This window comes from Hyla sarda, chromosome 6, assembly GCF_029499605.1.
Source record: "Hyla sarda isolate aHylSar1 chromosome 6, aHylSar1.hap1, whole genome shotgun sequence".
In the NCBI taxonomy this organism is placed as follows: Eukaryota; Metazoa; Chordata; class Amphibia; order Anura; family Hylidae; genus Hyla; species Hyla sarda.
The window spans coordinates 177,566,213-177,591,161 of record NC_079194.1 but is presented as its reverse complement, the minus strand read 5'-3'; the positions used below and the strand labels follow the sequence as shown (position 1 = coordinate 177,591,161).

General features: G+C 41.8%; 1 protein-coding gene across 9 annotated transcripts in view; it reads left to right on the top strand.

The window, feature by feature from the left end:
- The window catches only part of PMFBP1 (polyamine modulated factor 1 binding protein 1), a 302,187-nt gene that overhangs the window by 148,896 nt on the left and 128,342 nt on the right, over positions 1-24,949 (top strand). For 8 of the 9 annotated variants that reach the window (XM_056525902.1, XM_056525909.1, XM_056525905.1 and 5 more), the window contains 2 exons: positions 19,940-20,086; positions 20,257-20,319. In XM_056525902.1, the coding sequence (XP_056381877.1) occupies positions 19,940-20,086; positions 20,257-20,319 (210 nt within the window). Of the gene's footprint in view, positions 1-17,041; positions 17,113-19,939; positions 20,087-20,256; positions 20,320-24,949 lie in introns of all 9 variants that reach the window. The other variant, XM_056525908.1, reaches the window with a different exon arrangement.

The following is a 24,949-nucleotide window of genomic DNA, read 5'->3' as shown; positions in this document are numbered from 1 at the left end:
TGACAGACACCAGTGGCTTCAAAGTTTAGAAGGAAGGGATTTTGACAGTTGTGTGCCCCACTTTGGCTGGCTCTGTTCTACGGGTGGGGTACTGTGGCAGGCTCTGTTTTGGGAGGTGGGGAACTATGACTTGTTCTGTTTTAGGGGAAGCACACTGTGCCTGACTCTGTTTTTTGAGAGGGGCACTGTGATTGACTCTGTTCTAGGGATGGGATAATGTGACTGGCTCTGTTCTAGGAGTGGGGCATTGTGACTGGCTGTGTGCTAGGGATGGGGCATTGTGACTGGCACTGTTCTAGTGGTTGGGCACTGTGGCTTCCTCTATTGAGGGGGAACTTAAAATATAAATGAAGCACATCTCGGAGTTAATAATCTGGGTGTAGCAATCTAGTGTAGGCACTCCATGACAAAGTTGTTTGTAGAATGTAGCCAAGAAAGAATAAATCCACTTACACACATATACCACATAATATGCGTCCACTATAGATCAGCGTGAAGCGTTTCAGTCTCACAATGAGACCATTCTGGCTTGAAAGAGGTCTTATTGTGAGACTAAAACATTGCACATACTTGATGGGTGAATAAAACGTCACGTATTTCACATTTTGGAGTGCAGTCTCTCTACTTTGTAGATCAAATAGACCCAAATGAGGGGTGGACTAACATACGTTAATTAACAAAGCAACTCTGCCAAAGGAGGACAGAGAAAAAGGTCCACTTTTATCCCTCACTATAATTATAAAACTTAACTTTTATTATAATATCTTAATCCCTTAATGACCAAGCCCATTTTCACCTCAAGGACCAGGCCAATTTAATTTTTGCGTTTTCGTTTTTTCCTCCTCGCCTTCTAAAATCCATAACTCCTTTATATTTCCATGTACAGATCCATATAAGTGCTTGTTTTTTACGTGACCAATTGTACTTTGTAATGAAACCTCTCATTTTACCATAAAATGTACGGCGAACCCCAAAAAAAATTTTTTAGGGAGGAAATTTTAATGAAAACCAAAATTTTGCACATTTTGGAGGGTTTTGTTTTCACACTGTACACTTTTCGGTAAAAATGATAGGTGTTCTTTATTCTGTGGGTCAGTACTATTAAAATGATACCCATAGCTACATACTTTATTTTTTTTTTTTTTTTTAACCGCTTAAAAAAAAAATCAAACACTTTTTGTACAAAATCAGTAATCTAAAATCGCCCTATTTTGACCACCTATAACTTTTTCATTTTTCCGTATAAAGGGCGGTATGAGGGCTAATTTTTTGCGCCGTCATCTGTACTTTTTTTTAAATACCACATTTGCATATATGAAACTTTTAGATAATTTTTTATTAATTTTTTTTAAATAAAGTGTGACAAAAAAAGCAGGATTTGTGGACTTTTTTTTAATTTTTTACGTTTACGCCATTCACCGTACGGGATCATTAACATTATATTTTGATAGTTTGGACATTTACGCATGCGGCGATACCAAATATGTTTATTAAAAAAAAAAAAAAAGTATGCTTTTTGGGGGTAAAATGGGGAAAAACTGACAATTTTTATTGGGGGAGGGGATTTTTCACTTTTCTTTTTTACTTTTTATTTTTACATTTTTCAACTTTTTTTTTTACACTTTTTATGTCCCCATAGGGGACTATCTATAGCAAAAGTTTGATTGCTAATACTGTGCAGTGCTATGCATAGGACACAGCACTGCTCAGTATTATCGGTGATCTTCTGCTCTGGTCTGCTCGATCGCAGACCAGAGCAGAAGACCCCGGGAGACAGCCGGAGCTAGGTAAGGGGACCTCCGGCTGTCATGCTGGATGATCGGATCCCCGCGGCAGCGCTGCTGGTGATCCAATCATCCAATCAAAGTGCCGCAATGCCGCAGATGCCGTGATCTGTATTGATCATGGCATCGGAGGGGTTAATGGCAGACATCCGCACGATCGCGGATGTCGGCCATTACCGGCGGGTCCCCGGCTGCTGCTAGCAGCTGGAACCTGCCGTGTATGACGCAAGCACCCTTCCGATGCTCTCGGTCATAAACAGGAAGTAAATGTACGTCCTGGTGCGGGAAGTCCTGCCAAACCAGGACGTACATTTACGTCCGTGGTCGTTAAGGGGTTAAATTGTTTCAAATGGTGAGTATAGGTGAATTAAAAAAAACAGCACATTTAACACCACTCTGTTTTCAGTATCAGTCACTTGACAGGCATACTCTAATGATACTTTTCTCCTGGCATACCTGCAGTGTATGCCATACTGGGTGTTAGTGCTGTTATTAAAACACTTTTACAGTGCCCCCCCTAAAACATGTTTAGTCACTAGATGTGACATCCTCAGAGGTTATGGGGCAATGACTTGATGAGATCTTTATGGACCTTTTACTCTGTCCTCCTTTGGCAGAGTTGCTTTGTAAAGTCTCTCTACTTTGGACGCATGTTGTGGATAAGACGTAGAGTCTCCGTTTGGACTGTGAGTGCACAATGCTGGTTCTCCACTTGGATTATTTATACCACATAATAAATTGTCCCACTCCCTACCTGTCCAGAACCCTTAATGAATTACTGGTTTCACTTGTCTGAATTTGTTTTAGGGCATGTTCACATGGCATATGAAGAGATCTCACAATCTGTGCTGAATCCATTTCTGAAATGACACTCGTTTTCATGGCCATCTGCACCAAGAACACTGTAAAAATTCATACAAGTGATTTATGCCCTTTTTGAAGCTTAATCTGTGCTGAAATGCTAATTTAAGGCTTAAAAATACACTTGCATTTACAGGCAAAATGAGACCAAGCTTTTTTATTGCATTTTGGATCATTTTATTTATATTTTTGTTTTTTACGAAAAAATTTTGGTATGTTTTGTGGACGTTTTATTGTGGTCTTATTTATATTAATGGACATGGTAAAACTAATTATGCTACACTAAACATTGTGGAACACCATTTTCTTCTACTTTATAGTGGACTATAGTAGCTTTTTAATTATAATTGTTTTTAACTTAGTTCAGGTGTGGTAACAATTGTACATACACAACTCTGTTCAGCTAGTTCTTATTTATATGTTTACAGGAAAGCTGGGTGTCATAATCAAGATTGTCACATCTGCTTAGTTATTGCTATGATTGTGGGTGGAGGGCTTACTATCAGAAGTCTGGTAACCTCATTGTAGTAGAGACTATAATGATCAGCATCCAGCATTCCTAGAAACAAATGTTAATTAGTAAAGAATGGCTGAAGAATCATAAAAGTGCGAAAAATTCTCTAATAGTGACAACTATTTGTAATAAAAATATATACACTTTGACCATTCCCTTCTGTTGGAGGAGCAATGGTTTCTCCTTCCATAAAGAACAGTGACAATGTATGTGAGTAATGATGGCTCATCTTTGGCCCGCTCTGTCTACACTATGATGTAGTGATGAGGAGGGTGTGAATGATGTGAACTCCAGGCTGCAGCTCACACGTTCACAGTGGACACTATTCCATCCCTCTGCCATTAATCTGCAGCTTCCACTATGAGCTGCTAAGAGAAAGGGGAAGATTTACTAGCTGCTACTCCCATGTATTCACCCTGTACTATCCTCCCAGCTTCAGACTTCTAATGCATCTGCCTGGCAGCACCTTACAGATCACAGAGCACTGGAATCTATCAAGACGAACTGCGGCCATCTGATAGATGACTGAGTAATGGACTCCGAGTACATTAGTGAGCCCCAGTCTAATGGCAAGCAGTTGCCTGTGGCTCCCGATGCAGATCACTCATAGTGTCCTCTAACTCATTAGCTACTGCCAAGACTTGGCTTATGTATAGGTGGATAGAAGTGCAGGCTGTGATATGTGATCTACACTGTCTGTGCTCTGCTTGTAGTTCATGGTTAAGAGTTTATCAAGAGATGTAATGGCACTGAAGAGAGTTTCTGATTTTCCTAGTCTTGGGTTTTCTTTATTGGGGTTTCTTAACTGTTTTTTTTCTGTAAAGAAAATGGGAGTACCAATTATTATTGTTATTAGTATTTAGAACAGAAAAGAATCCAAAGCGAGATTGCACTCACCATCCACAAAATGTATTCAGCAGAGTGTAGGCATGAACAAACGGAGGCAGGGGGGACAAGTTGGCAAGTTGTTTTGCGCTGCTTCTGGCCGGAGTGTCTGCATTCACACCTCTCTCGGCTTCTATAGTCCTGTAAGTGCCGGATCCCCATCACTCTATTTTCCAGTTATTAGTATTTACATGGTTGATAAAATTGACAAATCCATCAAATCCAACCTAAAACTTTGCTGTGTTGATTTAGAGAAAGGAAAAATGATAACATTATATGGTGAATTCCATTTCCCCTTGATCAGTGTCCTACCTTTGGAAATCTTATTCCCATACCTTGTAATATTAAATATTTTTCAAGAAAGGCTTCCAGGGACCTCTTGAACTTGACAACTTGGTGTCAGCCTCTATATTAAAGAATTGCTGTCTGTGATGATGGTGAAACCTTCTTTCCTGTAGACTTAGAGGATGCTTCCTTGTCATGGTTATATGCCTAGGTATAGAAATATTTCTGTACTGTCGAATTATACGTTGTAATTAGATCACCTCAAAGCTGTCTTCTTTCCAAAGTAAATAAACTCCAGTTTGATGATCAATGCACAATGTATGGACCCTAGTCTGCTTGGCACTCTCTTTCTTTCGTTGTTTGCTTTAGTGACTTGTGGTGCAGCACCCATACAGCACTTCTAGTGTACCCATCAGGCATTACATACGTCGGAGGAGGTACTGCCAAAATAGTTTAACAGGTCTTTTTCTACCTTCCTCTAGGAACTCTCTACATGTTTTTGATATTATATGTAGTTTGTTAGATGTCACTAACATGATATAACATGTGTTTCAGTGTATTTTTTGTCTTTCATGTGGCTGGCAGGAATAAAGTTAGCTGGAGTTTCTGCTTAGGCTGGGTTCACATCAGCATTGAGCTCTGTTCAGGGAACTCCATTCAAGTCCTTTCAAATTATGATACTTGAGAGGAAAAAAAATACTGAAACCTGAAGGACACCATTCAAAGTCATTGGAACCCATCAAGTCCAGTTGGTGTCTATTGTGCAATGAATCATCGAAGTCCATTGTTTGTTACTGTCACAAAGTCTGCGATGGAGCTTTCGAATGTTGCTCGAAGTGATGTGAACTCTGCCTTAACTGTGTATAGTATTATACATGTGGGTATGTGTGTGCTGGTTGCAGCTTTGATGCAAATGTTTGGCTAAATAAATGCAAAGTTCCACTCAGAATGGGATTGCAAATTATGATTGTCAGGGGTGCATGCCATGTTTACAGCCTAAGATGTATGGTCAATTTTCTGATAGTTGAATCACGTTGCACTGGGTCTTGCTGAAGACTGGTGCTGTGGAGACAGAGTGGGAAGCATAACACATAGGAAATACTCAGCAGTGAGCAGTGGGGTATTAGGAAAACTGTGCCCTGTTTATGACATAAGAATAAATACCACCCCTCTATCAAGATCACGTTTTGTGGGATGGATTTTCAGTCCATTATGCATAGTTGCCATAGAAGCTCTGTGCACTGAGGCTCTATGACATGCTCCCAGCTCACACAGCAAGCTGATTGACAAGCCAGGAGCCTGCACAGAACCCTGCTTGTCCAGCCCACACTTCCTGTATTTAGGCTCCTCATAGAAACACAGGAAATAGCTGCAGGGATAGTATTTTTTTACCCAAAAATATATAGATTTTTTTAATCAATGTATATTACAAATATACATACAATAGTATTATCTACATTATATCAAAAGTTTTTGTTAATGACAGGTACACTTTAATGTAAGCAGAGCAACAATCCTATAGCTACAAGCAGAGGCGGCAGTCGTATAAAGTGTGTGAAGGGTTAGTCACTTGCCTCAGTCAGTGATTGGCTAAAGGGGCATTTCCTGCAGGAATGAAAAGTCAGAGGAAGCAAGAGCAGTGAGGATGAGGAGCAGTTGAAGGCACCCTGAGTCCACTCTAAAACAGGACAAGCTAAGGTACCCTGAGTCCACTCTAAAACAGGACAAGCTAAAGCACCCTGAGTCCACTCTAAAACAGGACAAGCTAAGGCACCCTGAGTCCACTCTAAAACAGGACAAGCTAAGGCACCCTGAGTCCACTCTAAAACAGGACAAGCTAAAGCACCCTGAGTCCACTCTAAAACAGAACAAGCTAAAGCACCCTGAGTCCACTCTAAAAACAGGACAAGCTAAAGCACCCTGAGTCCACTCTAAAACAGGACAAGCTAAAGCACCCTGAGTCCACTCTAAAACAGAACAAGCTAAAGCACCCTGAGTCCACTCTAAAAACAGGACAAGCTAAAGCACCCTGAGTCCACTCTAAAACAGGACAAGCTAAAGCACCCTGAGTCCACTCTAAAAACAGGACAAGCTAAAGCACCCTGAGTCCACTCTAAAAACAGGACAAGCTAAAGCACCCTGAGTCCACTCTAAAACAGGACAAGCTAAAGCACCCTGAGTCCACTCTAAAACAGGACAAGCTAAGGCACCCTGAGTCCACTCTAAAACAGGACAAGCTATAAGTAGATTGTAGAATATCGTCTGATAAAGTGCATATCTGACTTCTGTAACCCTAGTGAAATGATAAGATATATAAAACATAATCAGGGGTGTGGAAAAAAAACAAAAACTACTTGTCCAAGGGACTAAAGCGGAACACAATCTACTTGTCCCTCAAGAAAATCCACTTGTCCTGGTAGATAAAATAATTTCAACCAAAATAGTACGATCCCCCACTAGACCACTAGGGATGGATATAAGATTCCTTTAGACACTGCTGTCAACTTTGACAGCGGTGATCTAATGGTTTAATAGCGGCCATAGTGATCGCAGCATGCCAGGCTATTAGCGGCGGGAGAGCTGTAGCTAGCTCCTTTTACACCCGAGGCAAGCCCAGAAAATTGCGCCCCCCCCCATCTGACCCCCATAACTCCAATTTCTCCATATACAGGGATGTATGAGGGTAATCTTATGTGCCGTGATCTGTAGTTTTTATTGGAACCATTTATTATCAGAACTTTTATTAGGAAAGGGGCTTATTCACATATATACGCACTTTTTAAAACCTTTTAATCACTATTTTTCAGTCTTCATAGGGACTTATACACGGATTCTTTTGATTGGATAACAGTGAACGCTGCTGTGTTACTTGGGGGGGGTCTGCTTCTCCAGTTTGTGTGGTGCATTTTATTTACTCAAATTTATGTGTCATTATGTTGCATTTAGTTAGTAGATAACTACAACTCCAAGCATGCCCAGATGCAGCCTATGGTTGTGTGGGTGTTGCAGCATGTTGCACTGTATAGTAGTAGTACAGTTAAGGTTACTGTGTAACATGCTGGGAGTTGTAGTTTTGGTTTGTGTCAGCTGCAGAGCCATAGTCTGTGTCAAGGAATACTGGGAATTGCAATTAGTAACTACAACACCCAGCATGCCCTGATGCAGCCTATGGCTCTGCAGCTGACACAAACCAAAACTACAACTCCCAGCATGTTACACTTTATAGTTCTACAGTTTAGGTTATGGTGCAACATGCTGGAAGTTGTAGTTTTGGTTCGGGCATGTTTGCGTGCATCCGTGGGGCTCTTGGTCGGCGGGTGAGTATGAAGGGGGCGGGATTCTGGGGGTGCAATTTAGTGCGAGTGGCCAGAAGACACTAAAAATAAATAAAATTATATAGCACAACTGGCAGCAGCACTTGTCAGTCCGCCCCTGTACAAAACATACATACATACACATCATACATACACCGGCCACTGCCCCCTATATTATACATTACATACATACATCATACATAGACACATCATACATACATACATACACCCCCCCACATCATACATTACATACACACATCACACATACTCACACCATACATATACACCATACATATGCACACATCATACATACACCTGCTGCTGCCGCCCCCCCACATCATACATTACATACATACATCACACATACACCATACACACATCATACATACACATACACCGGGCTGCTGCCCCTATATCATACATTACATACACACTTCACACATAGACACATCATACAGACAACATACACACATCATATATACACATGACACATACACCTTACATATGCACACATCATACATACACCTGCCGCTGATACACCCCCCTAATCATACATTACATACATATACATACATACATGCCGGTGTGAGGTGAAATCCCCAGCCTGTGCAGTGCAGTATGTCTCCTCACACACGTCCTCTCGCCTCCCCCTGCTCTGTGTTTTCCCCCGTGAAAACTTGAAACCTCCCTGTGATAAGCGAGGTCCTGTGTAGACAGAGCAGGGGAGGGGAGGAGCTGTGTATGTCCTCATTCTCCCCCTGTCTTCTTGTATTCAGAGCTGCGCTCTCCATCCTCCGGGAGGGGATGAGGGGGCGTGGCTTAATCATCTCCTGCAAGCCATCCTCGGGCTCTGCCCTCGCTCCTCCCCGCTCTAGCTTCGGCAAACTTCGGAGAGCGGAGGGGAGGAGCGGTGAGGTGAGATCCCCTCACACCGGCTGGGGGGGGGGCTCTGAGCAGCGCCCCCTGGCTACTGAAATCAGCTGGGGGCCGCTGTGACGTGAGATGGGTTCGGAAATCTCACCTCACACCGCCGCCCCCTCCATACACCCTGCGGCTCCTGCGCCTCACACCGGCATTAAAGAAAAATAAGAAGGAAGTCTGTCTGTCCCTGCTAGCCCGATACAGGGCTAAATCTATGAAAAATTCACCTGCCCGGCGCCCAAAACTACTTGTCCCGGGCGTCGGGCGATAGGATTTCCACATCCCTGCATAATGCACCATGTTTTTATGCAGCCCACAATGCTAAAATATTTCTTTTGCTGTTGCAATCATTTATTGGTATATTCAAAACATAAATAAAGCCTTTAACACTGAAGATGGATTATTTTGCACTGCATTGATACTTTATTTTTAATGTAGGTCTTGGTGGCCAGACAGTGTTGTAATATCTTTTGTGCTAGCTTCTGCATTGTAGCAGCTGCGGTTTGCACCTGTATGTTTATTTTGTTGTGCTGAAAAACTTAGAGGTTATCCATGCTTCAAAAACTACATTGAATAATTTAGGGAGATGGCATCAACTTACTAATTAGAAGTATTTTAAAGTTTTGCCCCAATGCCACTGTTTCACTGTGGTGGCATGTGACCAGGACTGCTGCCCTTTCAGCTCAGCAATGTTTCTTTTTTCAACTCCCATATGTGCAAAGATAAGAGTACAAAATGCCACAGATCACACAATCTGCACTGCGCATTCATCTCTGCATGAAAAGAGTGGTGTCGACCACAACACGAAGCTGTGACCGTCACGCCACCTCCATGCAGCTCTATGGCAGAGCGGGAGATTGCCGCGTGCAGTGCTCCAGCACTCCCATAGAGCTGCATGGGGGGGCGTGTCGGCCGCAGCTTCGTGTTGTGGTCCACATGCCTCATTTAGGAGGAGAACTGAGGTGCTGGCCTGGAGATCGCGGTGGGTCCCAGCGGTCGGACACCTGGCAATCAGATCTCTTATCCCCTATCTTTTGGATAAGGGGATAAGATGTTTAGGGGCGAAGTACCCCTTTAAGGAGTGATAGCTTGCTAAGATAACACAGTTAAGTATTGCCAGGCACTGTGTGCAGAGCTGCCTGTGCTGTCCACTGCCCCTCCTCTCATATACTTTATCCCTGCAATCACCCCTTCATGGCTGCTGGAGGGGGAGAGCATTAGTTCTGCTAAGTGAGGGCAATGCAAGCCCGACCGTTGTAACAGAGAGGCAAGTGTACTGTATGTATCGTGCTTAACCCCTTAAGGACCACGGGTTTTTCCGTTTTTGCACTTTAGTTTTTTTTCCTCCTCACCTTTTAAAAATCATAATCCTTTGCACATAAAAATCCATATAATGGCTTATATTTTGCGCCACCAATTCTACTTTGCAGTGACATCAGTTATTTTACTCTAAAATCTACAGCAAAACGGAAAAAAAATTTGTGCGACGAAATTGAAGAACAAACACAATTTTGTAACTTTTGAGGGCTTCCGTTTCTACGCATTACATTTTTTGGAAAAAATGACACCTTAGATTTATTTTATACGATTAAAATGATACCCTACTTATATAGGTTTGATTTTGTCGTACTTCTGGAAAATTAATGAATTATATTTTTTGATAGTTCGGACATTTACGTCGATACCACATATGTTTATATTTATTTTTATTTACATAGTTTTTTTGTTAGTTTTTAAAAATGGGAATAGGGGAGTGATTTGGACTTTTATTAGGGAAAGGGTTAAATTATATTTATTAACTTTTTTTTTTTTACACTTTTTTTTTTTTTGCAATGGTATAGCTCCCATAGGGGGTTATAACAATGCATACATTAATTGCCAGCAATATTCACTGCAAAGCCATAGCTTTGCATTGATCAGTTATGGACTGTTGATTGCTCAAGCCTGGATCTCAGGCTTGGAGCAATCAACTGCCCATCGGAAGCGCCGGAGGAAGGTAAGTGACCCTCCGCTCACGTCCTAGCTAATCGAGACACCGCATTTTCACTACGGTGGTCCCGATCATCCCCACTGATTAGCCGGGAAGCTTTTACTTTCGTTTTAGGGTTAAAGGGTTAATAGTGCACGGCACCGCAATCGCTGCCATGCGCTATTAGCCCCGGGTCCCGGCTTCAGTTACATGCCGGGACCGACCTGATATGACATCAGGTATCAGGAAGTGCAATTAGGGGAATAATAATGTATAAACAATGAAAAAGCAAGAATCAAAAACTTAACAAATGTATGACAGCATTACAATACATATTACAGTGTACATACTGTACAAAATCTATGATTTTTGTTTTGTTACACACACACACATATATATATATATATATATATATATATATATATATATATGTGCGTGAAGGTTTGTATATTTATATATACAAGTGCATATATCTATATATAAAAGTGTGTGTATATATTTATGTAGAAATATGTATGTGTGTGTGTGTATATATAATGTGTGTGTGAGTGTGTGTATGTATATATATATATATATGTATATATAGCCATGGCTGTAAATGTTGGCACCCCTGAAATTTTTCAAGAAAATTAGGTATTTCTCACAGAAAAGGATTGCAGTAACACATGTTTTGCTATACACATGTTTATTCCCTTTGTGTGTATTGGAACAGGTGTGGGTAATATAAAAATTACACCTGAACGCAGATAAAAAGGAGAAAAGTTCACTTAGTATTTTGCATTGTGTGTCTGTGTGTGCCACACTAAGCATGGACAACAGAAAGAGGAGAAGGGAACTGTCTGAGGACTTGAGAACCAAAATTGTGGAAAAATATCAACAATCTCCAGGTTAAAAGTCCATCTCCAGAGATCTAGATTTGCCTTTGCAAACTTCTTGATAATGTTGCGCACTGTGGACAAAGTTCAGATCCCCCGCTCTGCCCGCCCCTGGAAGTCCGGGCAGAGCGGGGGAAGATGGCGGCGATGGTGCGCGGGAGAGGTCACCGGCAGCAGTTACCTGATTAAACGCAGGGACCGGGGACCGGTGGCAGAAAGGAGACGCAGGTAAGTAGAGGCAGTGGCGGCGACGTCAGAGGCAGCAGTGAATATCGCTGTAAAGTGATCTCCACTGCTGCTTCTATTAGTTTCAAAAATAACAACTCCCAGTATGACCAGACAGCCTTTGGGTGTCTGGGCATACTGGGATATGTAGTTTTGGTACATCTGGAGGACCACAGTTTTGACACCACTACAAAGTGGTCTCCAAACTGTTCTCCTCCAGTTGTTGAATGACTACAACTCCCAACATGCCCTTCGGCTGTCTGGGCATGCTGGGAGTTGTAGTTTTACAACATCTGGAGGGCCACAGTTTGGAGACCCCTGTGCAGTGGTCTCCAAACTGTGCTCTTCCAGATGTTGCAAAACTACAACCCCCAGCATGCACGGACAGCCAAAGGTCATGCAGGGAGTTGTAGATTGGCAACAGCTGGAGGCACCCTGTTTGGAAAGTCTAATTCTTACATCCCTGTTCCTTGAGGGGTGTTGTTTCCCAAATAGTGTGCTATGTGGGACTTTTTTTTTTTTTGCTCTTCTTGCACCATAGGGCCAATATAGGGGCATGCTGTTCTGGCACCATAGGGGCATGCTCCCCAAAAACAATTTCAGCTAAATTTGCACTTTACGTCCACACATGAGGTATTTCGATACTCAGAAGAAATGGGGTTACAACCTTTGGGGGGCATTTTCTCCTATTACCTCTTGTAAAAATGGTAAATTTGGGGAAAAACTGTAGTGAAATTTTTTTTATTTTATTTACACATCCGTCTTTAACCAAAAGTCGTCAAACATCTGTGGGCTCACTGTACCCCTTGTTACGTGCCTTAAGAGGTGTAGTTTCCAAAATAGTATGCCATGTGTTTTTTTTTTATTTTTTATTTTTTTGCTGTTTGCTGTTCTGGCACCATGGGGGCTTCCTAAATGCGATATGCCCCCCAAAAACCATTTCAGCAAAATTCACTTTCCAAAATTCCATTGTCGCTCCTTCGCTTCAGAGCCCTCTAGTGCACCCACAGAGCACTTTAAGTTCACATATGAGGTATTTCCTTACTCGAGAGAAATTGGGTTACATATTTTGGGGGGCTTTTTCTCTTGTAAAAACTTGTAAAAATTCAAAAACTGGGTCTTCTATGTTAGTGTAAAAAATGGAAATTTTGAATTTTCTCCTTCACTTTTGCTGCTATTCCTGTGAAACACCTAAAGGGTTAACAAACATTCTGAATGTCACTTTGAATACTTTGAGGGGTGCAGTTTTTTATAATGGAGTCATTTATGGGGACCCCTGAAATCCACTTCAATACTGAACTGGTACATTAAAAATTCTGATTTAGAAAATTTTGTGAAAAATTGGAGAATTGCTGCTGAACTTTGAAGCCCTCTGATGTCTTCCAAAAGTAAATACACTTCAACTTTATGATGCAAACATAAAGTAGACATATTGTATATTTGAATCAATGTATAATTTATTTGGTGTGTCTATTTTCCTTACAAGCAGAGAGCGTCAAAGTTAGAAAAATGCTTTTAATGACATTTTGGAATCTTTCACCAAGAAATGATGCAACTATCGACAAAAATTTACCACTATGTTAAAGTAGAATATGTCATGAAAATGTCAAATTCATAAGTAAAAGCATCCCAGAGTTATTAATGCTTAAAGTGACAGTGGTCAGATGTGCAAAAAATGCTTGGGTCCTTTGGACACTGTCAGATACAAAAACTTTGTTCTGTTTGATATGTTATAAAGCATACAAAACAAATAGGTTTTGCAATTGCTTTTATTAAAAAATTTTCAGTATTTCATACTGAAAAAAACAGTCAAACAAATACCCCCCTGCCTGCTTGGACACATACTAGTCCTGCTGTGTCCATGCGTCATCACCTACGTCATGGACCCACTTCCTTGATTGACAGCTGTGAGCTCAGGACTCCCACTGTCAGCTTGTGTCCGAGCGGTGGGGCCCCCCGGGATCTCCTGGACGGGTGAAGTTTTGTCCCCAGCAGAAAGCCGTGGCAGACACGCCCCCTCCATGTATCTCTATGGGATTCATGGAGGGGGCGTGTCGGCCGCCGCGTCATGCGGGGACGGAACGCCCCCTTTCCTGTATATTGCCGCGGCCCCGTACCAAAGATCGCGGGGGGCCCCAGCGCTCGGACCACCCGTGATCTATAACTTATCCCCTATCCTTTGGATAGGGGATAAGTTATTTTGCACTATAGATCTCCTTTAACTACCCCCATTTGTGAGGGTCGGGATTTTTGTTTAAAGTCCCATGCAAATCAATGGGAAATGTATGTTCCGTACGGCTGGAGATATTTCAATAATACCTGGTTCACATATTACTTATATGTCAAATAAAAGATATGATAGTTAAATTAACCCTTACCTACACCCTTATATAAAAGATGGGTTTTTGTTTCAAGTCCCATGCTATGAGGACAGGATGTGAGGATGGGATATAAGGACGAGATATGAGGTGGAGATATGGGGTTGGGATATGAAACATAGACGGCACTCACCAGGAATCTGGACGCTTTATTTACTTCATCATGGAGTCACCGGCAGGTCAGGGGATCGGCTGTGGGCAGGGGGCGTGTCTGGAACGTTTCGTGCAGTGACGCACTTCCTCAGCCAACGCTGACATTCGCTCACCCGCCAGTGCTCTTATACACTCGTAGGCAAGTTGTCATAGCAACATAACAACTGTGATAAAACCAATACAAAAAGTGAAAACATTAAAAACAATAGCACATAAAACGCATTGGTTTAGAGAAACGGACTTAAATCGTAACGGTCATTTAGACCCATAGGACAGAGAGCGCCCAGCTGGCCTCCCTTTGAAGTAAGAGATTCTGCCTATCTCCTCCAAACTCCGGTGTGTTAACTCGGGATATAAAGTCAAAAGCTTCCTCCTTTGTTGATTTTCCTCCCCAACAAGGATTAGGAAGGAAAAACCGGGCAATGCCGGGTACTCAGCTAGTCTATATATATAAAACTCTACGTGTGTGTGTGTATGTGTATGTATGTGTGTGTGTTCCAGCATCACGTCCAAACGGCTGAAGATATTAACATGAAACTTGGCACACATGTTACTTATGTCAACAACAAACATAGGATAGGTGATTTAACCCTTACTCACCCCCATTTGCCAGGGGCGGGGTTTATGTTTAAAGTCCTATACAAGTCAATGGAAAATATATGTTACTGCATAACTTCCAAACGGCTGGAGATATTTTGATAATACTTGGTCACATGTTACTTATATGTCCACTTGAAATATAGGATAGTTAATTTAACCCTTAACTACCCCCATTTGGGAGGGTTGGGGTTTTTGTTTAGAGTCCCATGCAAATCAATGGGAAATGTATGTTCCCACATAACTTCCGTACGGCTGGAGATATTTCAATACCTGGTACACATATTACGGGTCGGGATAGGAGGTCGGGATAGGAGGACGGGATAGGATGACGGGATAGGAGGGTCGAGATAGGAAGACGGGATATGAGGGTCGATATAGGAAGACTGGATAGGAGGGTCGGGATAGGAGGTCGGGATGTGAGGACGGGATATAAGGTTGAGATATGATGACGGGATAGGAGGTCGGGATAAGAGGATGGGTTATGGGGTTAGGATATGACAACAATATATGAGGATGGGATATGAAGTCAAAAGCTTCCTCCTTTGTTTATTTTCCTCCCCAACAAGGATTAGGAAGGAAAAACCGGGCAACGCTGGGTATTCAGCTAGTATATATATAAAACTCAACGTGTGTATATATGTGTGTATGTTCCAGCATCACTTCCAAACGGCTAAAAATATTAACATGAAACTTGGCACACATGTTAATTATATGTCATCAACAAACATAGGATAGGTGATTTAACACTTAACCACCCTCATTTGCAAGAGTAAGGGTTTTTATTTAAAGTCTCATACAAGTCAATGGGAAATATATGTGACTGCATAACTTCCAAACGGCTGGAGATATTTCGATTATACTCGGTCACATGTTACTTATATGTCCATGTAGAATAGTTAATTTAACCCTAACATACCCTCATTTGCAAGGGTCAGGGTATTTGTTTAAAGTCCAATGCAAATCCATTGTAACTGGATATGGGGACCGAATATGTGGTCGGGATATGAGGAAAATTATATGAGGTAGGTAAATGAGGAGGGGATATGGGGTCAGGATTTAAGAACGGGATATGAGGACAAAAGCTTCCTCCTTTGTTGCTTTTCCTCCTTCACAAGTATAAGGTAGGAAAAACCGGGCAGCGCCGGGTACTCTGCTAAAGATAGATAAAGATAGAGATAGATAGATAGATATATATGACGATCTATATAAAAAAAAATATATATATATATATATATATATATATATGTGTATAAATCTCCCAGATTGATCAAGCTCTGTGAGAGAAAAAGTGGAGAGATTTTCCCAATTGTGTGTGTGTATGTATGTATGTATGTATGTGTGTATGTTCCAGCATCACTTCCAAACGGCTAAAGATATTAACATGTAACCTTGTGCACATGTTACTTATGTCAACAACAAACATAGGATATGGTAATTTAACCCTTACCCACCCCCATTAGTGAGAGTCAGGGTTTTTATTTAAAGTCCCATACAAGTCTATGGTAAATAACTTCCAAGCAGCTAGAGATATATTTCGATAATACTCTGTCACATGTTACTTATATGTCCACTAAAAATATAAGATTTTATTTAAAGGGGTAATCTTTTTTTTTTTTTTTTTTTTTTTTTTTCAAATCAACTGGTGCCACAAAGTTAAACAAATTTGTAAATTATTTCTATTTAAAAATCTTAATCCTTCCAGTACTTATCAGCTGCTGTATGCTCCACAGGAAGTTATATTTCTTTCTGGAGTTCTTTTCTGTCTGACCACAGAGCTCTCTGCTGACACATCTGTCCATGTCAGGAACTGTCCAGAGCATGAGAACTTTGCTATGGGGATTTGCTTGTACTCTGGACACTTCCTGACATGGACAGAGGTGTCAGCAGAGAGCACTGTGGTCAGACTGAAAGAACTCCGGAAAGAAAAGAACTTCCTGTGGAGCATACAATAGCTAATAAGTACTGGAATGATTACGATTTTTAAATAGGTCATTTACAAACCTGTTTAACGCTCTGGCACCAGTTGATTTGAAAATAATTTTTTCCACTGGAGTACCCCTTTAATTTAAGCCTAACCTACCCTCATTTGCGAGGGTAAGGGTTTTTGTTTAAAGTCCAATGCAAATCTATGGGAAATGTTTGTTCTAGCATAACTTCTGTAGGGCTGGTGATATTTCGATAATACTTGGTCACATGTTACTTATATGTCAAATAAAAATATATAATCGTTAACCCCTAACCTACCCCCATATGTGAAGGATGGTGTTTTTGTTTCAGGTCCCATGCAAGTATATAGGACTTCTGGTGCCTTACTCCACAAGCTCAGCTCTGCATCTCCTGGTGAACGTGTCAGTCCGGCTGGAAAGCCACACCCCTTTTATTTTCAGCTTGCAATATCTTAACCACAATGCAGCCCCACCTATGGACGGGATATGAAGATTAGAAATAAGGACGGGCTATGGGGACGGGATCTGGGGTTGGGAAATGAGGATATGAGGACAGGATATGAGGACAAAAGCTTCCTCGTTTTGTTGCTTTTCCTCCCACACGAACATAACGTAGGAAAAACTGTGCAGTGCCGGGTGCCCAGCTAGTGTGTATGTATATGTATATATATATATATATATATATATATATATATATATATATATATATATATACTCAATGGCCAGCATTTATCATTGTAGGCGTAAGTTAATCATTTTTCTACACCTTTTTTTTTGTGTGCTGGTAATGTGTAGGAGCACCAAATTTATTAAATGGTCACAGAGCATTTGAGAAATTTTGTGCAGGACACACTTTCTGAAATTTCTCTCTTCACATACACCAAAAAGCTAAGTCTGGGCTGGTGTAGTTTTAGAGACTTTTCAGTGGCTTTGCACCTTTTTTGTACCTTTTCACAAAAAGGTGCAGTTCATAAAACCCATCCATATCATGGGTATTGCCATAATCAGTGGATTGCAACTCAAAATCAGCAGAAATGTGTAAACCAAAAGCCCCAAATAAACCCTGCTTGCGCCTTTTTTGCGCCTTTTCTAGACACAAAAAACAGTTTAAAGACAATGATGAATGTTGGCCAATGTGTGTGTATATGTGTGTATGTTCCAGCATCACTTCCAAACTGCTGAAGATATTTTGATAAAACTTGATACACATGTTACTTATGTTAGCGATAAACTAACCCTTACCCACCCCCATTTGAGAGGGTCGTGGTTTTTGTTTAAAGGGGTACTCCCGCCCTAAGACATCTTATCCCTTATCCATAGGATACGTTTTCTGATCAGGGGGGTCCCGCCGCTGGGCACCCCCGCAATCTCTCATGCAGCACCCACCTGTGTGAGCTGCACGCCAGCGCTGGAGGCTTTGAGTCTTTGAGCCTCACGACTACGGGGCCGGAGTATAGTGACGTCACGACTCTGCCCGGTGTGACGTCACACCCCGCCCCCTCAATGCAAGTCTATGCGACCCTTTAAGGTCCCATACAAGTCTGTGGAAAATGTATGTTCCAGCATAACTTCCAAATGGCTGGAGATATTTTGATGAAACTTAGTACACGTTGCTTTTGTATCAAATAAAAATATATGATAGTTAAATTAACCCTAACCCACCCCCTTTACGTGAAAGATGTTTTTTTTGTCTGGGACTTCCAGTCTCACGTCCACAAAACCACGCCTCCTTCTAATTTCGGCCTACAATCTCTTCATCACAACTCGGCCTCACCTGAGGTCGGGATATGAGGTCAGGATCTGAGGACAAGTACCTCTTATGTCCTCTTATTTTCCTCCCCCACAAGGATTAGGTAGGAAAAACACCAGGCAACGCCGGGTACTCGGCTAGTGTGTGTGTATGTATGTATATATGTGTATATATATATATATATATATATATATATATATATATATATATATATATATATATGTGTGTGTATATATATATATATATATATATATATATATATATATGTGTGTGTGTAAAGGTGTTGTGAGAATTACTCTGGCATTAGCTCTGGGGTCGTCCTTCTCCGCAGCCGAAATGACACATTTTTATTTAACTCAAACAACAACAGCAGTGATCGCTAATGTCCTCCATTACTGGCGGGTCCCCAGCTGCCGGGATCTGCCGAGCATGATGCAAGAACAACTCGGCTCATGTACAGGACATAAATGTACGTCCTGGTGCTCTAAAAACCAGCGCATCAGGACGTACATTTATGTGCATTGTCGTTAAGGCATTCAAGTGTAAATTCTGGCATGAGAACATAGCCTTCGAGTCCACATGTCATTTTTGGTCAATAAGATTGCTAATGTATAGTATTATTATTAGATGTAGCACTATTAGTTGTTGCAATTATTATTATTATTTTCATTATAATAATGTGTAACAATAATTATTATATTAAATAGAATGACATTTTAATATTTTAGAAAGTTAAAGGGATATTCAGACGTTAGGTTAAAAAATTTTTTTTTTTTTAAATGACTGCAGAAGCATGTAGCAACCAAGGCTTACCTGTCTGCCTCAGTTCTGAAATCCTTTTGTTTTCTTTTGGGTGTGTTTTTTTCTTCTCTACCATCTACTTACTGGTTGAGCAGTTGCTCAATACTAAAATTCCTAGAATGCTTTGCTTTCCCACTGCTCTCCTTTACAGTCTTTCCATCCTGCCTACTCCCCTTCCGCAGCACTCTGCTGTGTACTGAAATGTTGTACAACCGCTTTTGGTGAGAAACTGGCAGATTATTGCTCTACAGTTGTTCAATCTGCAGCACCTGTTGCATTAATTCCCTGACTGCTTCTCTGTCTGTGGCATTGTTCAGGACCAGGCGGCATGCTGAAAAACACAACATTCTTTCCTAAATGAACATATATCTGTATATGAGAGGGAGATGGTTATGTTGGCTGTTTGGGCTGGTAAAAGCTGATGACATCACTCAGGGGGGGTGGGGGGGGGGGCAACAGAGGATGATGTGTTGTTTCGGGAGGGAAAAGCTACTAGGAAGCTGGAGACAATACCACATTAGGAAAGAAAGAACTACACAACTTACTGTCAGGGGTGAATCAAGCATAAACATGCTAAAGCCAGTAAAAATAGTAATGGCACTGTATTAGTAAGTTATATATCTTGGGGGTGATGGTTTTATTTAAATTAAAATACATTTTCTGATAATTTCTTGACAGGTCCTAGAGAAGGAAGCACGCTTACAGGAACTACAGGACACAATTACCCAATTACACCAGGAGATCTCTTTGAAGGACTCTAAAGCAGTCCTCTATCTACAGGAGAAACACCATTTGGAGAACAAAGTCAAAGCTCTAAGCCAAGTGGTAAGCACCTTTTTTCAGTGTTTCTGGTTTTAGAAATTAATGTCTCTACGTGTTATCCTATGTATAATGTACCATTTGCAGTTATGTATGATGTGCATTTATAGCTGATTTAGAACATTTTAAGCAGGCGTTATATTAATGTAAAATAAATGTGATTTAAATGCCTCCAGGTTTCTAGTGGTCCTCCAGAGAGCTCCTCCATAGTCAAAAGCAATGAGTTACTTAAGGCTGAGGTAGGTGTATAAAAAGTTCATGGACAAATGTTTCATGGTTTTCATAAGCACCACTGCATTAACAGAGCTCTATGATTACATATTATAATGTTCCTAATAATGCAGGGCACTGACAACATTGAAGAAGGGGGAAAAAAAGCATAAGGTTAATATTTTGTTGAAGACAGAATTTCCAAAACATGAAAGCTTTCCTTCAAAAACACTGTGTGTGTCTATAGGTTGGGTGTGGTATCAGCAATACCAGTCACATACCATGGACTGGTTTGGTGCTGTCTCTGAAACACAGCAGCCATGTCTTTTTGCTCTTATATTTATCCTGTCAGGTGTAAGCAATAAAAAGATCTTCCTCACTATGCAAAATATATTTAGTTTTATATTTCATATATACTCTATAGGATGCCATGTTTGGTATTGTTTTTTTTTTTTTAAAGGGTACCTCTCATCAAAAAAACTTTTGATATATTATAGATTAATGTATGCAGAATAACTATTTAATTTTCCACTTTGAAGAAATGACCACTAGGGGTCTCCCTACCAGTCCTGGCATCAAGCATTTCAGACTCATGCTGGAGTCCTAAACACTCCGAGCTGCCAGTCTGCTTTGCTCACAAAGGAGAACACTCAGAGCTGCCAGCCTGCTTTGTTCGCAGCCTGTTTGGCTGTGAACAAAGCAGGCTGGCAGCTCTGAGTGTTTAGGACTCCAGCATGAGTCAGAAATGCTTGCTGACAGGACTGATCGGGAAAAATACAATAGAAAGAAGCATATTTTTCACATTAACACATTAACATGCTATTGGAAAGTTATTCAACATTCATTAATCTAAAATATATCAAAAGTTTATTTTATGAGAGGTACCCTTTAATCAGAAAGTTTTATTAAATGGGCACTGTCACCAACTTAATTTTTTGATATGTTGTAGTACTTATGTACTACAGCATATCTCTAATATACTTTTATTAATTATTTTTTTCATTAAAAAGGTTTAATTTACATTGAAAAACCGGCTACTGAAAAAGGACTGATTTTGGAGTGGCAATAAGTCCTTTTTCAGTTAGGCTGCACTCGCTCCCTGCCTGTCAATCAGACAGGGGGGAGCGAGAGCATTGGCTCCCCGGCCACTGGCTGGGAGGCCACTCCTCCCGCACATCGCCGTCTCGTTGCCGCCGCTGTCCCTGCACGCCCGCTGTCGGACTCTGCAGTAACTGCAAGTGTAATGAGGGAACGGGGTATGCGGGGCGGGGGGGGGGGGGAGGAGGAGGGAACGGGCTAGTGCCGTAGCGGGGGGGTGGGGGGGGGCGGAACGGGCTAGCAAAAAAAAAATAGGATGGTGGGAGTTTTTGTTTTGTTTTTAACATACAAAACAGAGAAAACACACATTAACAAAGCAAAACCACCCCCCCACCCCCACGAATGACACCTCCCTTCAGCTGCCTATGACAAATATAAACTACAGCAGCGTGAAATAACCCATGTAGCAGTCGCCAAAAAAGAAAAGAAAAAGATGAGCCTTGGAAGACAAATTAGGAGTAGGAGAAAAACAAATTAGGTTATAAGGGAGGGAGAATAAGAAAAAAAAAAAACATGAAACAAAAGAATCACCACACATTAAGGCCGACAGAACAAAGACAAATCAATATACGTAGACAAATAAAGGGGGGACACAAAGACCACAGACCATATTGACAAACCCAGCAAGGGAAACACCATCCAACCGACCAGATCATCTAGGGACACCCATCCCACGCAAAAAGGCCTCCATTGGAGTATGCTGCAGATATGTGGAAGCCGACCCAGGTGCATCAATCCAGAGGCCCCAAATGGACTCAAACCTTCCCATAGCCTTCCATTTAGTATAACCCCCCCTCTCCAATCGAATAATATGATTCAATTTATATATCAATTCAGAGAGAGTGGGAGGAGAAACTCTCGGCTAATGTTGAGCAATTAACTTACGAGCCTGATAAAGAATCCTATAAATACCCAAATACACCCCACTATCCCCATCCGGAACCTCTATGCAGCCCAACACACAGAGCAATGCAGAAGTAGGAAGCAGGATACCATAGACTCGCCTAATTAAATGTAACACCTCCCTCCAGAATTGTATAAGATGTGTACATTCCCACATCATATGTAACAGATGGGAATCAGTTAGAGAACAACAGGACTCCGGCCAAACTCCAATTTTATGGAAAAAGGCAGGGGTCCGGTACACTCTATGTAATAAAAACACCTGGGAGAGACGATGAGCCTCCGAAACAGCCAGTTTTGGAGTCATAGACACCACCTGAGCCCACTGCTCATCCAAGAGAGCACCAATATCTGCTTCCCACTTCTCCTTGATAGTCAATGGATAGGCCCTATGGTAAGAGGAAAGCAATTCACTATACAAGACAGAAATCGCCCCCTTAGTGGAATCACGGGTAAGCAATCCATCCACCGCAGTCGAGGGGCCAATAGAAACATTTTGGGCCCTAAATTGAGTGTCCATGGCGTGTTGTAGCTGCAAATATCTGTAGAAAAATGACTGCGGTAGAGCAAACTCTTCAGAGTTGGGCAAACTAGAAAAACACTCAAAAAGAATATTCCTGTGAATAAGAACATGGACACCTCTAGCATGAGATGAATAGGTGGCATGGAAGGCATGGCCGAACCATGGTTTGTTAAGTATCTGTTTCGTATCATCCGTTAGATGTGTCTTAGAGAGATACAAAACAGCGGGTTGATGAGGCTTGAGCGCCTTCTGAACAGCAAGCTGTTTAGTGGGATCATTAGGGCCCCACACATTCCATGCAACAAACCAGTGAGTGATCCAGCTCACCTTCCCTGATGTACGGTGCTCGGACCAGTGCCCGGCAAGGCTTCCAATATTGAAGAAAGAAGGTATGGAGAGGGTCCAGCACTTCGTTGCAAGCGGCTTTATTGAAGATACATCACACCATAAAAACGACAGTCAGTCAGACATGTTTCGAGCGCAAGCGCTCTTCCTCGGACGCTCGAAACATGTCTGTCTTACTGTCGTTTTTATGGTGTGATGTATCTTCAATAAAGCTGCTTGCAACAAAGTGCTGGACCCTCCGTACCTTCTTTCTCCCACACATTCCATGCCACTATGTGTACATCAGTAGCCATAGGAGTGTACAAAACAATAAATGAAGCAGGGAAAGGACAGACACTGAGGCAAATGACCAGGTAGAATGGGTCAAAACAGGAACACAGACAAAGGAATAAGTGCACGACCTGGAGGAAGGACAAAAAACAAGACAGACACCTCAAACAAACAACAAAGACACAGATGTCGCTCCTCGCAACACAAGGTGCAGAGAAAAAGCCCAGTAACCAAAAGCATGTAGCATACAAATAAACATTCTTCCCATCAATAGTGCAAGTATAATGTCGGGAATATGATACAGAAAACAACACCCCAAGGGATATAGAAAATAAGTAAGAAAACCCCCCAAAGCGTACAGGTATATAAAAGCTCCCGCATTAAACACTGAAAATGTAAATGAGAACATGACAAAATGGCCATGCTCCCCCCCCCCAGCAAGCGTAGGGGACTACATTCAGGAGAGCGTCCTGCAGCAGAGTGAGGGAAACCTAAGAGAGGCAGACATAGTTAACAGTGCGGCCGCCACAGCGGTCGGAGACAACCTCAGCAAAACATGTCACGGATCATCATTGGCCACCACTGAGGTATCAAACAAGTGGCTAGTGCCCAGGGCCACAACCCTCAGTCTGGCTGGATAAAGCATGGAATAGATCATTGAGGGCATGTAAATGTGTCTTGACATCCATATATTTAGCTCTTTTCTTTTGGACCTCAGCGGAAAAGTCTCCAAACACAGAGACACGATTGCCATTAATGGCGAGCTGTTCCATGTCCTGAGCTTTGCGTAGAATAATGTCTCTATCCTTATAATGCAATATACCAATAAGCACAGCTCTAGGCGGAGCCCCTGGCGGGAGAGGTCTGGTGGGCACCCTATGCGCTTGTTCCACTGCAAAGAGGGGCATCAGAGTCCCTTTTCTAAAAGTGGTAAGGAGCCAGTTCTCAAGGAATTCTCCAGGGTTGCGGTCCTCCGATTTTTCCGGTACCCCCACAAGGCACACATTATTTTGCCGTAGGCGGTTTTCCATATCATCTGACTAGGCAGCCAATGTGGTCAGATTAGTAATCACATGGTGCATATACCACTTCAGGGGGGACCTGATCCTCCAAATCTCCAACTCTTTCTTCCACCGCCCAATCCGCTCAGACACTTTCTGCATATCATGGCGTAACAGGTTAATGTCCTCACGCATGCCACCAATAAGAAGCTTCATATTAGCATTCCCCTTAGAAATAGCTAACATCACATCTTTAAAAGTAGGTTCCGGGAAGGCAGAATGAACAGCAGTGTCCCTTGGTATATGAGGCCTCATAATGGCAGCGGAAGGGTTAAGGCCAGGTGAAGCATGTCCTGGCATTACAGTGACCACCCCAGCATAGGAGAGGGGAGCAGGAGATACAGTCCCAGGCACATGCATGAAAGTAGATACAGTGAGGGAGTTTGTAGCAGTCACTGCTGGGGCTCCAGCATCAATAGAGTTAAATTCAGGCTGCAATGTACTCACTGACCAGCCCGG